This window comes from Ziziphus jujuba, chromosome 1, assembly GCF_031755915.1.
Source record: "Ziziphus jujuba cultivar Dongzao chromosome 1, ASM3175591v1".
In the NCBI taxonomy this organism is placed as follows: domain Eukaryota; kingdom Viridiplantae; phylum Streptophyta; class Magnoliopsida; order Rosales; family Rhamnaceae; genus Ziziphus; species Ziziphus jujuba.
The window spans coordinates 39,839,018-39,858,019 of NC_083379.1; the positions used below are offsets into that span (position 1 = coordinate 39,839,018).

The window sequence follows — 19,002 nt, forward strand, 5'->3', positions numbered from 1 at the left end:
AAATAAAACAAGAGTCACTTCCTGGTTAACTTTCGTTGAGATACCATACAAAATTAGTTAGTGCTTTCACGCTTAGGTTGTTGCAATAAATTAATGTTACATAACATGATTTGTTTACTAAGTTCCGCACGGCACCAAGTAAAAATGCGAGTGATTATTTCCTGAGTATTTCACTAAATTAAGGATTTTGAATAGATTTGACAAGGCCCAATTACGCGGAAAAGGTTTATGTAAGTGCAAACGAAATTTAATTAGGTAGATTAATAAAGTTTCGAAGTGAAAAATTATAACCACAATCTGGCTTACTAATGTATTATACATCGAAAACTGTAAATCTACTGCAAAATGCTTAGTTATGGTAATTATTGTTGTAATATATGATGCAACAATATCAAACTTAGCCAAGAATCATATAATTATGTTTATAGTGGAATATAACTTACGTAGCACACGGCAAAGTTCGCTGAGAAACTAATTTTATTTTCAATAAACACACCTAAGAGGATGCAGAACCTGCCCTAGAGCTATTGCCTGATTTCATCTCAAATCGAGCTGCAGTTCTTCTTTCCTTTCAAACCTAGCTAGGGAATATTGAGAAATGATCTGTTTCAGAAGATGGACTCTTGATCGAAAGGTCTAAAGCCTCCTCTCACACTGGCTGAACGGCTATGAATCCATTGATCAGGTGGACAGTAATACAGTTAAGTTACCCAAAAATTATCTCCAAACTTAATACAAAGTCTCTCAGTAAACCAGTCAATCAGAATATCTCACATTTTGTCATTATTATCTGGTTGATGTGCCATATAGTTGGTTTATACATAGCCAGAACCATACAAGACATTAAGGAAAAAATTTAGTTGCTCGAACAATAAACTTGAAAGTATTCCCATATCCACATCAATGAATACTTCAATACACCACATAACAACAGAATTATGGAATGAGAAGGAAATATATCATGAGGGCACGCAGCATTTTTTTTTTTTTAATTGTTTGTTTAATTGTTTTACTCTTGGCTGCAAGCATTTTAATTTTTCAAAAGTTTGTTTAATTGTTTTACTCTTGGCTGCAAGCATTTTAATAACTCAAGTAGTCGGTGAAGGAACATGCTTAGTTTGAGGTTTTTTTAATGCAATAAAGAAGATGAACAACAATGCAATTTAGTTGGACCTTTTACATTTTAACCTTGATAATGTGGAAACCATGTAAGATTGTTGTGATTGGGTAAAATAAGTTCCTCTGTGTGCGATTAGTAGGGCCCTTCCTATATAACAAGTTTGTTGTTTAAGATAGAAAAGGAACAGGGTACTTGTGCAGCACTCATTTGGATGCTTAAAGACCGTGCCTTCATGGCTTCATCTACATTAATGAGGAAAGAAAAAGGAAAAGAGTTTATTCTTTTTTGCTAAAAAGAGTGCTGAGTTATAGAGCTGCTTTACCTTTTATTAAGAACCTAAAGAGTTATTAGCTTATCAATTATTCGATAGTTCTTTTTCTTTTCAAAAGTGACTATTTGCTTAAAACGTATATATTGTAACCCTAGAAGACACGTGTCCTAGTATGTCTAAACTTTTGAGAGTCGACAAACATCACTTAAATTGCTCACATCAACAAATAAATGGTAATAGTCATTTTGTCAATTGCTTGTTCACATGTATTGGATGTATATGTATATGGAAATTTAATTCTGTAAATGTTATGGTAGTGACATATTCCCATATTTTTAGTTCTTTTAGGATGGTATGACTTCTTCCTTCTGTCCTTATATTCTCATCAACTCTTGAATATCATTAAATAAATTATTCATGGGACATGAAATTTGGAGGCATAAGAATGTCCATGTTGTTGCATTTTATGTGAGAAGTGTGGGTGCTAATTTGTTCCTCTAACTCTGCCATTTGAAAAAATCCTTTCAAAGTCACAACTGGGAGGAAAAGGAGAAGTTTAATTTATTTTAGTTACAATACATACTCGTCTAACCCATTTATTTGTCTCTTGTAATTGTTGTCAGGATAAGTGAACTACCAATCGTGAGTATGCAATGTTTATGTCCATACTCATTTTGACCTTGGGCATTGTAAAGAATATATATGCAAGATATATATTCAAGATACTCATTTTTTGTCCATATTCTTTGTTGTCAAGATATTTCCGAATGCTTCACATGGCTGGGCAGTGAGATATGATGTTAACGATGAAGTTGTTTTCAAGAAAGCAGAGGAGGCTCATAAGGACATGTTGGAATGGTTTAATAAGCATCTAAAGTGAGAAGGCTTACGAAAAAATACTATAAAGATGCCTAAGATTGGTACAGAATGAAACTTATTTATCTACTTTTTGTGCCTTACGGTTTTAAATAATACTGGGATTTGTGTTGTACCATAATGTGTGTTCATAAACCCAGTATTTGATACTGTACTAGTTTAATTCTTGGACACTTTTTATGGTGATAAACCCAGATTTTTGTTTTTGTTTTATTGCCAATTTAGTAATTTTTAAGTTTTTTTTGAAGTTTTCTTTCTTTCTTTTTTTTTTTTTTCCCTAAACTATATATGATACCATTCATTTTTTTTTATTTCTTTTAATATTAAACTTTATTATTGTCATGTATTATAATAATATGTAAAATGAAGAGAGGATCATATGAAAGTTTTATAATGTTTATTTTCTTAATAGTAATAATTTAGGAAATAAAAAATAATACAATACAATACACTGTTGTACCAAACAAGATATTATTTTATACAATCTTGCATCAAACACAGCATTGGTATAGTATAATACATTTTAGTACAATCTAATACAATACAACTCATTCCAATACAATCAAATACCGCATATCAAACGAAGCCTGAGTGTCTCCACATAATATTACTCCACATACAAAAATCTGAAACATGCCTTTGCAAAATGCTGCTTATGTCATTCATATATTTCAATTATGAAGCCAATATGGTAGAGATGAAAATGCAAATTGAAATGGCAACACATTTCATCGAGTACACACCTTGGTTGATGAACATAGGAGAGGCATCAAAGAGAGTGTGGCAACACCTGCAAAACCCAACAATGTAGACAGCATGTATCGAAAGGCAAAGAACTTTACTAAGACAATTTGTTTGTTGCTGTGGAAGAGAAGCAAAATGTTCAAAATTTTAAATAAACTTCCCATTCTACAAAGGGAACCAAAATAGAAGAACTGTTGAAAAAGAGAAGTCAGAAACTACAAAACGCATTTTTCATCTTCAAAATAAGCATTCTCAAGCAACTCAACCAATAATGTAGAAAAGACAACCAGAATTCCATGTGCAAGTACATCTAGATGTTGGTTGGAAATATGAAATTTTACATACCAAATAAGTTTTAAGGAAAACAATAAACTGAAAAAAAAAAAGGAACAAAGAAAAAGTCTGAGGAAACAAAAAAAAAAAATTTCCCTATGGAAAACAGAAATTGAAAATTAAAAGCCAATGGGAGACAAAATTTGGACTGCCCTTTCATGGGAAAACAGATCCAAACCCTCCTTCATGTGTGCCACCAAACAACCAAGCTATGGTTGAAGGTAATACAATGTTAGATGAAAAATAGAAAATAATATTTATCATAAACTGCAGTGTACTGTTAATAGCATACTTCTAAGAATGATACTTTTTAAGTCTAAATCTCAGTGATCAACCCCAAATCCTGACATATATCCTTCATTTGTACTAATACAAGATTACTTGTACTGACAACTGTACCCTGACATCAAAGCTCTAAACCCAAAACATTATACAGACCATGTTCAGCATTTCTATAAAAAAACCTAGCACACTCAGAGAGTTTACAAATTACTAAAAGAGAAAACATTAAACAACATATTAATTGAAAGAAACTCCAATAATAAGATTTGATAAAGAAAAAGCCAGGAAATTCAATATTCCAAAACACACAAGTCAACAAACCCTGTCCAACATTTTAACAAAAGGACCATTTGAACTTGTGTGAAGCTTGCATCCAGACAACAGACCTTGTAGAAGGCATATAATCTAGAAATTCTTAATGTTGTGATAGACATATAATCTAGAAATTCTTAATGTATACTTAGTCCCTTTTGCACCTAATATGACATAATGCATGGCAATAAATGATGTTCTAATTATTGATTTAGCAAACGAATGAAACATTCAGCTGATCACAAAGATTAAGAAAAGAAACATACTGCAAATGATATGACCCTTTGACAATACAAAAAGATACAGAGGAAATTTAGCCTAACAGGGCGCCTCGAAGACATGAATTAGCCATTCAAAGTGTGACAAAGTTAAAATAGAAAAGCATGCAAATAAATGTATGAGTTATAACTGAACACAACAAGAGAAAACAATCTTCATGCCTGGGAATTATTAGTATCTTGATCATTTGGAATGCCCTTACGATTAATTACTCATAAGATTTGAAATTACAAACTTAAAACGTGAGATAATCAATCACCTTGGATATCAACAGCTTCCTGAATTGAAAATAATAATAACAACAATAATAATAAGGAAAATTACACCAAATAGTCCAAGGAAGAAGAAAATTATAAAATTCAAAAGGAATAAATATGGAAACCACCAATTTCTGACCATAAATTCACTGAAATTGGTGGATTATAATCACAGACAGCAATTATGAATATGTAACGATTAGTCAAAACTCTGAAGCCATAATTTTTGACAATGGGTCAACTCATGTATCAAGTTTAAAAATGAACTGGAAATTAGCTTCCACTTGGACCGTCATCCATAATACTAGTTATATCACATATGTAATGCAGAGTTCTAGAGAATTATTTAATCCCATTTTGTAATGACCAACCAAAAATAAAATAAAAGCCACTTCCTGGTTAACGTTCATTTGAGATACCATACAAAATTATTTAGTGCTTTGTTTGTCGAAATAAATTAATGTCACATAACACAATTTGTTTACTTTAATTTCTGCACCACTAAGAAAAAAGGCAAGTGATTATTTCCTGAGTATTTCACTGAAAGATTTTGAATAGATTTGACAAGGCCTGATTAGAATGTTTATAGTGTTTATAATGTTATATGGATAAGGTTTTTGCATGTATAATTAGGTAGACAAAAAAGTTTCGAAGTGAAAAATTAGATCGTCAATCTTGTTTAATGACGTATTATTGAAAACTGTTAATCTATAGCAATGCATAGTTATTAATTATTATTGTAACATATGATGCAACAATATCAGTCTTTGCCAAGAATCATACAATTATATTTATAGTGTAATAGAACTTATGTAGCACTCAGCAAAGTTGGCCAAGGAAGTGTTTTTATTTTCAAGAAACAGAACCAAACAATGTGGATAGTTGAGAAATTGACCTGTTTCAGAAGATAGCTTTGCTGATTGGAAGGTCTAAAGCCTCCTCTAACACTGGCTGAACCGCTAAGAATCCATCAATCAGAATACCACTTCCCCAAAAATTGACCTGTTTCAGGTGGACAGTAAGATATGTCTCATACATTAGTTCAAACTTGTACTAAACCAGCCACTTCCCCAAAAATTGTCGGCAAATTTAATAAAAGTCTCTCAGTAACCAGTCAATCAAAATACCTCTCAATTTGTCATTAATATCTGGTTGATGTGCCATATAGTTTGTATACGCACAGCCAGTACTAAGCAAGACATTAAAAAAGTTTAGTTGCAAGAACAAATAAATACTTGAAAGTTGAAAGTATTCCCTTTCCACTGAATTCATTCTTATTTACATATTTGCATCAATGAATACTTAAATGAACCACATAAATACTTAAATGCACCACATAACAACTGAATTATGGAATGGGAAGGAAATATATCATGACAGCAGCATAGAGGTAGAAAAAAGAATATGGATAATGTTACTACTTTATTAGTACCAGTATCACCTAAGCATGTACTAAGGAATTGCGTTTTTGAAATTAGTCAAGATGCTTCCAAATCTGGTTGCAGTTCTCATTCTATCTCAAATTTTAATTTCCATTCAATAACAATTAAATAAGGATCAGAAAAAAATAAATAAATAAAATAAAAATGTTAGTCTCAACCCTTACTAAAGATAAAAAGATGGTATCAAATTAATTAGATATGCTAAAATCTTTCTGTGTCCAGTATACTGAGTGTCTCCATACAATATGACTCTACAGATAAAAATCTGAGACATGCCTTTGCAAAATGCTGCTTATGTCATTCATATATTTCTTATGAAACCAAAACGGTACAGATGAAAATGGAAATTAAAGCGGCAACACATTTCATCAAGAACACACCTGTTTCTTCCTCATTCATAGTAGTCATGACCTCCAAAGCATGTAAAGCATTCATTTTATGTAGCTTGGAGTTTACCATCATGGTTTTACCTCTATTCAATCCTTTTGTCCCTTTTCCTGTTCAGAACCATGAGCCATGGACCAGACTTTCCCTCTCTAGCAGCAAAGTTATTATCCCTTTGAGTAGAATCACCATTATCAGTATCAGTTGCCATATTAACATTCACATCCTCAGATTTTTACTCAATCCTGTCACAATCAGATTCCCTCTGGCTATGGAAACATATGGTACCTACACCTTCATATTCCACATGTTGTATATGGCTCACAACAATCAGTTTTGGCATTAAAGGTTTGGAAATATCCACTTCTACACAAATTCTAGCAAACCTTCCTTTGTTTGTCATTTCAGTGTTTCGATCAATTTTAAGTGTTCGTCCCAGCAAATTCCCAATTCAAGTTAAGATAGAACAGTTATAGTACTCAAAAGAAATTGACCCTGGGAGTCCATCCATACATATTTCCCTGTTTTGAAGTCAGAATTAACATCCTTGCCAACAATTTCTTTCAGTATTAGCTTTTATTTGCGTTAATCTTGAAGCTCCCATGGCATCCAAGTCGTTGTTCTGCATTCTTGTTTTGGTGGTTCTTCTCTCAATCCAAGCTGAAGGAAACAACAATTTCAACTTGGCAATGGCATCAAAAGCTCTCTCTGACAAAGGCTATCATGCAATGTTCATGATCTTTGATGTGTTTTTCAAGACTCACGATGTTTCCCAATGGTTAATTGGAAATTCCACACTCATTGTATCTTCTCCTCCCAACCATGCTTTCTTCTCCTCCATATACCTACAGCCTTTAACTCTGCTTCAGTATCATGTTGTGCCTCTGAAACTTGACATTGAGGCTCTGGCATCTACTCCTTATGGTCCCAAGATAGATACTCTGCTTCTTGGTCATCCTCTGGTTTTCACCGCTCTACCAGCCGATGAATATGCATCCCCCAATGGAGTCAAAGTCATTGAATGGAATCTTAATGATGATAGAGGTTTGATTATCCATGGCATTGATAACTTCTTTGTTCCTGCTTTCCAGACCCTGATATATCCATGGCTCGATGTGAAGAATGAATTCCATGCAGAAGTCAGTAGTGGAAATTCTTGGGTGATTAAAGAATTGACAAAATCAATTTCCACCATTAGCTATGGTGGTTATTGGTTTGGGTCTGCAAGTGCTCTCCTTTAGTTACTGCAAAGATGAATATGAGTGTATACAGCAGCAGGAGGAAGAGGATGTTAAGGACGCAGTTGATCATGTTCTTAATGTTAAAACTTTTTGTGTTTAGTAATAGTTCAATTAACGTGTAATTGGTGTTGTTGGGTTTTATTGACTTTAACTAATTAGTTCAATTCAAGAACATATTTTAATTTGTTGATTGAAAGCTGCTTTCATTGTACTGTCACAGATAATGTTTTAATAAGAATTGGTCAGAGAGAGAATTGAACATTGGATGTAGGCTTATTATAGCAGAACCACTATAAACCTTGTCTTATCTTTTATATTTTTATTTCTCACTTGTTTTAGATTATTTTCATAACAAAAAGATTCATCCATTAGGATTTTACACCAAAATCAATAAAATATTTTACACCAAAAGAAGTAAAAACAAAGGTTCTACCCAACAAAAACATCACATCACCAAGAAACTGGAAAAGAAAAGCATATGACACTGGAAATAATCCCACAGCTAAATGGCCTATTACAAACGGGTTAATGTAGTGAGCTTTTCATTTTAGGATTTAGCGAACAAAACCGACACACTTTTGTTTTTCCTCTAAGTTACTTCACATTTCAACAACCAAAGAATTTGGCAAAAATGATTGAAACCACAAGGGTAGCGTACAAATAAAATTCACATGACAAATGCAAGCCAAATAACCAAACCCACAAACATAAACAAAAACACAGCAGGAAAAACCACAAAACAGAACAAGAAATGTTTTCAAGAAGTATAACTAAACAATGAGGATATATAGTTGGAATTTATGGGACCTTCAAGCCAGCCAATCACATTGCCTATCCCACTTTCATATTTGACCCCATCCCAACTGCGACAACTTGTTCCATCCTTCCAAGACTTTGTCAGTGGATAACCAACATTTTCATAAGAATCCCGACATTATGAAGCATAACTTGAAGCAGTAGTATCAATGGGAAACGTGTTGTTGAATTGGAGAAAAGAAAGGCTTTGATCATAAGGGCATAAAGTGTTGCTACACTTGTTGGAGAAGATAAGCAGGTAATTAGTTGTGAATACAAGAGAAAGAAGACGAGGCAAAGAATTTCACATGGTAAGTATTCCATATCTATTTTCTTACAAATTTAACTTGTTCAGATTTTGATCAGATTTGAGGAGACCTGACTAGGATATGTCTAACATTGATGTCTGCACTATTTATGTAAGTGGGAACGAAGTTTATTTAAGTAGTCACAAACTAAAGTTTCAATGGTGAAGATAGAAATCATACGCAAGATCTATAAAATTGATAAAATTTTATAAAATTTATTGAAGTCTGTAAACAAGATCTTGCGTATAAACATTATGAAACAATTAGTTCAAAATCATAAACGTAGATAATGGGACTCATGTACCACTCTTAAAAGTTGGCTTATAAAATAATTTCCACTTAATTGGACTCTCATCTTTAATGTTGTTTATATACCATATGTAATGCAGAGGCCCACAATCCACTAGGTGAATTGTTCTCGTTCAGGCTTCTAATGGACTATATCATTTACTAAAAGACGAATAGAAAGAATTATATACAAAAACAAATTAAAGAACTTACAGCGAGAAGAATTAAACCATATTTTATGAGTTAATTTATCTATATTTAACAGTCTATTATATGACAGTGTTTAAACTAAAAGAGCAACTAACAATCTGTTGTAAAAAAAAAAAAAAAGGCTACTTAACAATCTTGACTGTAATTGAGCCTAAAGTAATCGATAGCTTTTCCTTTCCATCCTTCCACTTTTCCATCATACCCAAACATAGCCTCAGGATTTACAAGAAAACAAGATAAGAAGAAGTATATACCTTGCAAGGCCATAGAGTTGTAATCGACGTCTCTGCCATTGAGAAAAAAGCTGAGAGACCAAAAAGGGCAGCCAAAATTAAACCTTGATATCTGAAAACCAAAAGGACCTGTAATGTCTTGGGCCATGCATTCCTCAGTAACAATATGCTCTGCCCAATAACAACATACCCAGCATTGACAACACCCTCCACTGCAAAAGCTATTTCACGGCCATACATCAAAACCCACAAACCATTGCTGCCAAAACTATTCCATGCTTCAACAAATCCCTGACAAGCTCAAAATTCACAGCCAAGTGGCCATTTTTACCACCCAAATTCTCACTGTGTTTATCTACAGATCTCAAATTAGCTCTACCAACAAACAAGTTATTCCTCTGATATGTAGAACCCAGAAAGCTCCCAAAACCACAAGAAACAACGCAATTCAACGCCAATCTAAATGGGTATCTATTGCTGTCCTGCAAACTCTTGATGGGCAATTTCATATGCCTAGTGAAATGCAAGAAAATGATTTGGAGCCATAGACAAACCTCGAAGGACTGAGAATCGAAGAATCAAGCGCCCTATCCATAAATTTAAAACTCGAACACAATGCCTAACAACACCCAGAACCCAAAATTCCTAATAGCGATTGAAAAAGAATCGAATTTGAAGCTGATAATATATATGGTGCAACAAAAAAAAAAAAAAAAAAAAAAAGGAAAGGAACTCAGCCTAATGGGTATTTACAAGGGCCAGTTTATAACTTTTTTTTTTTTTCTTTTTTGGGGAATTAGGTTGAAGTGGGGATGAGAAAGAAGACAAGGCAAGGGCTTTACGAGGGAGTTACAGTGGATGAGAGAAAGAGAGGGAATGAAAAAGGAGGTCATTTCGTGGTTGATTTTGAAGAAAAGGTTTAGAGAGAATTGAAAGGTGGAGGCTTTAAAAGATATAAGGTTTGTTTGAGCAGCAAACATGAAGACCGCCACCAAAAGAAGCAGAAGCTGAAGAACAGAGTTTTGTTTGGTGAAGCCAAGTATTGCAGAAGCAATTTGCAGCCATGGGAAATGACCAACAGTGACCCTTCTCAGATTTCCTTCAAATACTTTTCCATTCGCCAATTTGCCATTTTTAATTCTGACTGTTTTCCTTTTGCTTATTTATTTATTTAATTTTTTTACCACATTTTTTTTTTAGAAATATTTCACACCATATGTACACACACACACACACACACACACATACATTCTTAGAAAAGACAAGGCAAATCTTTTCATTTTTTTTTTCTTTTTTCTAAATGGATAAAAATATATACCAGTAAAATTATAGCTCATACGGTTTTTTATTTATAGCTCATAAAAATATATTTAAATAACTAGTATAATATTGATTTTTTTTCACTTTATATTTGATCAAATAAAAAAAAAATTGATAAGTGATAAACTTTTTTTTTTCAACCTTGAGGCTTGATTGATGCATAAATAAATCAGAACTCAATATAAAATTGTAGCAACAAATCAAATGATTCACACCACTGAGGAAAGATTAAAACAAAAACAAAAACAGACCGTAAGACTTAAACAAAACTTTTTACAACTTAGCAAAGATTAATAATTTATCCTCTACTTATGAACAAAGATTAATAATTTGTCCTCTACTTATGATAACATGTGATATTTTAGCAAACAAATAAAATTTTCTGTTTTTCCCAGTCAATAATGTTTTAAAAAGGACCAAATAGTAAAAGAAAATATCCATATATATATATAGCAAGATGCGTCCACAAAAAAATGTTTACATACGTGAACATGGTTGGTCTTCAAAGAGGGATATTCAATATTTGTCAAAGGTGAATAGATTATTCAATTTATTTATCTTCGTTTATAAGCTTTGCCCTATAACGCATTTATTATTTTCTTTATTTTGTGGTTTTTTAAGTTGACTATCTAGCTTTTTTAATTATATAGGGTATTTTCTTTTATAAATTTGTTAATTTGTCTCTTTTTTTTTTTTACTTTTTTTTTTCTTTTTTTTTTTTTGATAAATGGTAATATCATTTCAAAGAAAGAAAAACACAAAAGCCTCAAAAAGAGGAAAAATTACAAACTTAAACGGGAACCAAGCCAGTTAGCAGCAAGAATGTCTAAAATATCCCTTGGTAGGGATTCAAAACAGAAATTATCAAGATCAAAACAAAACTCTTCATACAAAGCTTTGTTGGCCACTTGATCTGCCAAACCATTGCTCTCCCAAGAGTTCCAGCAAATCTTCCAATTGTAAAAAGAGAACATAGAACGTAAAGAAATAAAGTCATATCTGGTATGCCACCCTGAAATGTCCTCTAGACTCGTGATGTTCTCGACAACTAAGGATGAATCCGAAGACTATTCCAAATTGATCCAGTTCCTTTCAGATGCTTCATTTGCTGCCCATAGAACAGCTTTAACCTCTACTTCTAGAGGGGACTCGCAATATACGTGCATAGAGGCAAGGAATAACAAATCTCCTTTTCAATTTCTGACAACAAAAGCAAGGCCATCTTGGTCATTGGAGAAATCAACATCAGTGTTGATCTTCCACCATCCTTCTGAGGGAGGCTTCCGAAAATACTTAGGAAGAGGAAGCATTACAGGTGTTTTCAGGCCAAGTCAAGAATTCTTCCACCATTCGGTTGAAATATCTAACTTTCTCTAATGGATCTCAATGACCCAAAAATAAACACTCATCTCTGCATTTCCAAGTGAAGTACATCAAGGAGGACAAAAAAGTGGTAACTTCTCCCATGTGGAGAAGGATGTTCGAATGTTGAGACGAAAGAAATCGATCTTGGAAAGCTGAAGAAATAAGACTTATTCGTGATGAAAAGTCGGCGGAAGCCATTCTAAAAATAAAATGGCCTCATATTCTTTGTAGGGACAAACTCATCTGGTTAGGGAATAAAGGAGGAATTTTTTCTGTTAAAAGCTGTTATGAGCTTCTTGTTGCAAATTCCCAGGCTAACAATGAAAATGGGCCATGGATGAAGATGTGGAAACTCAAAATTCATGATAGGCTGAAGTTTTTCCTTTGGAGAGTCCTAGCTAATGTGATTCCCACTAATGAGCTGCTGGCCAACAGATTTGGAAAAGGGGATCGTTTTTGTGTGAGATGTGGAGATGTTGAAGAGTTTGCTCTCCATGTGTTTCAAAGAATGTAATAGTACGAGAAGATTGGCTTTTGCGAGCAAATGGGGATGTAAGCTTGACTGCTGGACAATATCAAATTTAGAGGAACCTGTTCATTTTTGCATGAGTCCGAAACCTGAGTCTTGACAATCCCTTTCCAAACCCATGAGGCCCCTTTCTTCAACTTGTAACCAAAATAGGTTTCGTTTTGAAGATATTTTGCTCTCATCATCTTTGTCCATAAGCATTCTTCCCCACTAGCCAACTTTCACCCGAGTTTAGCAAGCATGGCTAAGTTCATATCCTTGAACTTCCTGAAAGCAAGACCCCTTAGCTATTTGGGTTTGCAAATATCCTTCCATGCCTTCAAAGCAAGATAATTTGAAGCATTTGGGTTTGATTCCCACTAGAACTTTCAGACCAAACCATCTAGCTCTTCACAAAGACCAAAAGGTAAAAGGAAGGTATACATCGAATAGGTGGGAATGGCTTGAATAATAGATTTGATAAGAGTAACTTTCCCCAGTTTGGATAAAAAATACTTATTTCAACCTTCTAGTCTGTTTTGAATCCTTTCCTTTAGCTTAAAGAATTCTTTCGATTTGTTCCTTCCGAAAATGAAAGAATTTCCTAGATATACAGCTTTTGAACAATTTCTTTGAAACCCAGAATGTCTCTAATAGCCTTCTTATCACGTTGGGATACGGATTTAGAGAAAAGAATATTTGGTTTTTCATTGTTTGCTTGTTGTCCTGACCAACTACAATAGTTGTTGAAGGATTCGTTGACCACAGCAGCTTCTTGAGGATCTGCTCGACACATGATGAGGAGATCATCCAGTACATAAGATGGGAAACTGCTTGTGCATTTCGAGCTATCTTGATTCTATGAAGTTTTCCTTGTTCCTCTTCGACAGGAAGGAATCGCATATACTTCCATTTAGAAGAAGAGAGAAATTAACCGAGCCAACACAGCTTCCAATCATCCATCTGACATCCGGAGTAAACCCCAAGCCTTCAGCACTTTGTCTAAGAATCTCCATTCCAAACAGTCATAAGCTTTCTTCAAATCCAATTTTATGATCATGAGACCTTTTTTTTCCTTTGTGAGTTCTGACCTTGTGAACGATCTCTTGGGCCACGACAGAGTTTTCAACGATCTATCTACCCTTGGTGAAAGCTCCCTGATTAGGAGAGATGAATTTATCCAGCACCTTACTCAATCTTCCAGCAAGAATTTTTGCAACAATTTTATAAACAAAATTGCATAAACTGATTAGCCTAAATTGATTGAAGTTATGGGATTAAGGCACTTTTGGAATGAGAATTATGAGGGTCTCATTGACATTCCGAGGAATCTTCTTTGACCGGAAAATGATACCATTCTCATTGTTTATTTAAAGTTTACCCCTATACTTTGTAAAACATTGAAGCTACAGGAGAGAAGGTTAACTGTGTTAGTTTCTTGGCGTTAAATGGCATGCATATTGCACGTTCTCTCTCTCTCTCTCTCTTTTTATAATTTATTTAAAGCTATCAGGGCAGATGAGTAGCTTGCCAAAATAAATAAAATTAAAACTATGGTAATAACTAAATTTTAATTGCATCATTTTGTGAAAAATGGCCAAACTAAAAATTTTGAGATAAATACAAAAAGTGCATTTATAGAAATCAAAGTCTAATGAGAAAAATACCAGATAGGGGGGAAAAAATTCTAAAGAGGAAGTGATGCTGAGAAAGATTCAGAATTACATGGAAAGTTGGCTGCAAAAAAAGCTTCAACAGGTGAAGCAAAGCAAGAGTGGGTGGCGTCTTACTTTCTTCACCCAAGTCCCGACCAAAACAAACCTTTTTGTACTCCAAATTTTTTTTTTATCTTCTTTCTTATAATCACCGACAAAATACCATATCCTAAACAACATGTTGTGGAGCTTGTGAATTTTTTATAATACACCAAATATATTGTGTGGCGTTGTACTAAAATCTATTCAGATTTTTTCAAGATTCCTTTATAAGAAAATTATTATATACATAACAAAACTTCTCTTATACGAAATCCGAATAAATTTTTATTTGAAACAATGTTACATAATATATGGTATGACATTATACAAATTTTTACATAACACCACATATTAATTATATGATATTGTCCTAATAAAAATTTATTTAGAATCCTTATATTTTGTCCCAATAAAAAATAAATCTTTATATGTAAAGCTTAATATGTCCAGGTTTCATTTACATTTGAAAATTTATCTCGGTAGATAATAGAATCGCAAATACAAGAGTAGTTTTAATTATTATTAACCCAAAATTTAATGATAAGTTTCTACTTCATATGGAAACTTAAACAGTAACTTGGAACTTCCCTCTTAAATATAACAGTTGTGCATAGGAAAACTAGAAGCAGAAACAGTAAATTTAATATGCAGTACAATCAATTAACTATTTCCACCTTATATTTTAAGCGCAACAATGAATTAAAGACATGTCAAAAGATCTTACACTATTATCTTTGAAAATACATCTTAGATTTTGAGTTCATCAAATCTGGTTTAAGTCATTTTAATTTTTTTTAATAAATTAGAGGAGAAGGATTTTAGCATCAGATGTAATCAAATCAAAATTAAATGTTATTGACAGTTACTATTGGTAACTGGATTGTTCAAATGAAAATCTACATGCAAGTTTAGAAATAAAATGTTATCATTAATAATTTATGAAAATTGTTTTTATCTAAATAATATATATATATATATATATTTTATTGGATATGACAGCTGAAATTGATTTCTCTATATATAGCTAACTGGGCAAACTGCTAGGCCTTTCGAGCGTTAGGGTCTGTTGATCGGAATAATCTGTACCATGCAAAAATAGGGCAGGACAGGATTGGCCCAACTTGTTAGTGCTGCAAAGCTAACAAAACATTTAAGCATGTGGCAAAGACATTCATCTGTTTTCTTGTAGAATGATTCCGAAATCAAATTCTTCCACTTTAATATTAAAAAGTAAAAAAAGTAAAGAACAATATTTATATTAAAAAGTTAAAAAAAAAAATTAGTACAGAACATTATTAATATTTTTATATTTCTATCTTTTTAAGAAATATATCAGTTTTTGTTCTTTTTATTATTATTATTTTTTTAACATTGTATGTAACCACTGTTAATATATCTATCCGGCATTCATACAATATACATGTACGTAATAATTTTTAGATTAGGATCTCCCTTAGCAAATATATATTTGGGATTGAGATTTAAAATATATTTGGAATTTATATACATATATACATATAAGGTTTATTTTGCCCTCCATAATATTTTACTAGATTTATATAGTCCATCAATATAGTTTAGTCTTTGAAGTATTTTCAGGTTATCAATTACCATTAAGACATAATAGGAAAATAATTGTATATCTTATATATCTATATATATATATATATATGCATATATACACATATTAGATTATGTGTATTTATATATCTATGGATTCTTATTATAGGTATGTTAGTACTTTCTCATTTTTGGCTTAGCATTACTGTCCTTGCCTTGAAGATGTGTCCATATTATGAATAATGGTACTCTGTTAATTACTATTCAACAAAATAAACATTATAAAATGACATATATATATATATATATATATGACTATTAGTTTTCAAAACTAATGTGTTTTTAATTGAGAGCATGCATATAGTTAAAATGGCTATGATTAAATTGTTAATATTAATTGGATTTTTATTGGGGTTGCACCTACCCTACATAAAGTTCCTATCGAAAAGTTATTACTCATGCAAGTTACCCAACCATTTAGAAAGGATCAAACTTGTCCGCATATATAGTATAATTTATTATCGACAGAAATAAAATTAAGTCATTATGAGCACACGGTTCACAATTTTTCACCATTTGTTAAATTCTTTTTTATACAATTTTGTAATAAATTATTTGTTATGTCATTTTAGGACAGTCTATACGGCAATAAATATTGATATTAAATCCAGATGTTGGTTTGATCAAGCTTGAAGATTAAAACAAAAAAATAAAATAAAATTTTCCCAATTGAACACGTCAAGGTAAAAAAAAAAAAAAATCATCAAGCCAAACCATAACATAATTCACGAATTGTGACCTTAAAAAAATAAAAAAAAATACTAATGTCAGATTCAAAACAAATATTTCCCCTTTCATATTCATCTTGGAAGGTTCTAATAAAAACCACTATAATTATGAAAAAGTAAACCAGAAAGCAAATGGAAAATTCCAAAATCAGAATCAAACAATTACCACATACATGTTTTGTTCAATCAGGGCAACAATTTTCCTTTTTTAGAAGTTTAGAAAATCACAAACTACAATCTTAAAACTTAATTTACTCGTTTTGGCAGTCTTTGTTGACGGCTGCCAGCTGCAAATAACGACGTGTAAGAGTGAAGATTGAAATTGCGTACAGTGACCTTGTCAACAGTCATCATCAGATTTCTCAGACTTTTCTTGCAACTTTCCCTATAAAACACTTCTCACAGATCGTATTGTCCATTATCACTATCAACGATCATCTTATTGAATTTCAGTTGTGTTTTCTTCTCTGAACAAAAAAAATCATGGCTAAGCTACTTTGCTTTGTTTCCTTCCTCCTTTGTTCCCAACTATTCATTACCTCCTCTCTCTCTGCTGCTTCTTCACCGGCTGTGTGTCCTCAAGAACAGGGCAATGCTCTGCTCAAATTCAAGTCCGCATTTTCCATCGATAGTTGGGCTTCCATATCTTGCGCTGATGAGGGAGTCACTAATTACGCAAAGACAAATTCATGGAAGGAGGGAACAGATTGCTGCAAATGGGATGGTATCAAATGTGAAAACCAGACCGGAAATGTGATTGGCCTCGACTTGAGTTGCAGTTGGCTTAAAGGTCCAATCCATTCCAACAGTAGTCTTTTCCTCCTAAAACACCTCCAGAACCTCAACTTTGCTCACAATGACCTTCAACAATCCAAGGTTTTGCCAGAGTATGGTTCATTGTCGAGTTTGACACATCTTAATCTCTCTTCTTCTAATTTCAATGGAACAATCCCATTGGAACTCTCTCGTTTGTCTCGATTGGTTTCGCTTGATCTGTCTTCCGGTAATTCTTTAACTCTTGAAAGTTCTGTATGGAACAAGATCAACCTAACCCAGTTTAGAGAGCTCGTTCTCGACCGTCTTCGAATGCCATCCATTTCAACAGCTACCTTTGCCAATCTCTCAACCTCGTTGACCATTCTCAGTCTTTCTCGTTGCGAACTGAAGGGTGAATTTCCACACACAATTATTGGCTTGCCAAACCTCCAGAAATTTGTGCTCTCAGAAAACCATGAACTCAAAGCCAACTTTTCGAAATCCAGTTGGAGCAATTCCCTTCAGCATGTGGATATCAGTTTCACCGAAATTTCAGGGCATTTGCCTCATTCAATTGGAAATCTGAAGTCACTCCAGCATTTGAATATTGGAAGTTCTAAATTCAGTGGGTCAATTCCAGACTCTTTGGGTAATCTGACAGGGTTGAGTTATCTGAGTCTTTTTGAAAACGACTTCAACGGTCACATTCCACATACCCTTTCAAACCTTGACCAGCTAACCATCTTAGCTCTGGCTAAAAACCGCTTATCGGGACCAATTCCAAATATGTTTGGGAGACTGAGTAAGCTGATTGGATTGTCACTGAGTTCAAACAGTTTGATAGGCCAAATCCCAACTTCGATCTGTAGCATGAGTAAGCTTCAAGTACTTGAATTGGGTAACAACAGCCTGAGTGGTGGCATTCCACAGTGTTTGGTAAACCTGACACAACTTTCAACCTTGGACCTTTCCTATAACAATCTAGTTGGGCCCATACCAACTGGGAATCAATTCAGTTCATTCGGAAACGAATCATATGTAGGAAATCCCGGATTGTGCGGACCTCCACTCTCTAAAAACTGCAGCAGAGCGTAAAGAACTATCATTTTGATTGTTGAATGTTGTATTATTATTATTATTATGATTTTGAACTGTGTGGTTATACAATAGAAATAATGTGATTGGTCATTTGTCATGACGAAAAGTGAAAAATTCTTGGATATATATATATATATATACATACAAAGAATAAATTTATTATTTTCAATGATTACACTGATCAATGTAATAATAAATATCAACTTTCTTGTTGACCAAGAATAGAAAATGAGCACTTTCTTACATCAGCATTACTTTATCTTTTTGGTTTGAAGCTGTCAACAAACACCACCGATTTAATAAACTTGTTTGCACCAGTCAAAAAATCTAACAGATTAAAACCTGCCAAAAAAGTGAGCAACGTTTTATTTCAAAAGTAAATGTTCTTCTTGCTGAATGTGGATTTTTGTTCCATTTTCTAATTTCCCATATATTTGTGACTGCCAATGACACAATATCATAGTATTTAAAAAAA

At 33.1% G+C, this 19,002-nt stretch overlaps 1 protein-coding gene and 1 long non-coding RNA gene across 3 annotated transcripts; one reads left to right on the plus strand and one right to left on the minus strand.

The window, feature by feature from the left end:
- Positions 1–814: 814 nt before the first annotated feature.
- Positions 815–10,654, minus strand: LOC125423815 (uncharacterized). Of its 2 annotated transcripts, XR_007242528.2 has the most exons (3): positions 9,397–10,521; positions 5,370–5,476; positions 815–3,057 (listed from the first exon to the last, which is right to left on the minus strand). It is a non-coding gene; the product is annotated as an uncharacterized LOC125423815 (long non-coding RNA). The 2 variants fall into 2 exon arrangements; XR_009639583.1 differs by having other exon boundaries at positions 815–5,476; positions 9,397–10,654.
- A 6,422-nt stretch (positions 10,655–17,076) lies between these two features.
- On the plus strand, positions 17,077–18,775 carry LOC132805432 (receptor-like protein 6). Its single transcript, XM_060820417.1, has one exon. The coding sequence runs from the start codon at positions 17,157–17,159 to the stop codon at positions 18,522–18,524; it is 1,368 nt and encodes a 455-aa protein (XP_060676400.1). The 5' UTR covers positions 17,077–17,156; the 3' UTR covers positions 18,525–18,775.
- Positions 18,776–19,002: the final 227 nt, after the last annotated feature.

What these genes read in the sequence shown, in the direction of transcription:
- LOC132805432 (XM_060820417.1), top strand. Translation starts at nt 17,157, where the DNA reads ATGGCTAAGCTACTTTGCTTTGTTTCCTTCCTCCTTTGTTCCCAACTA.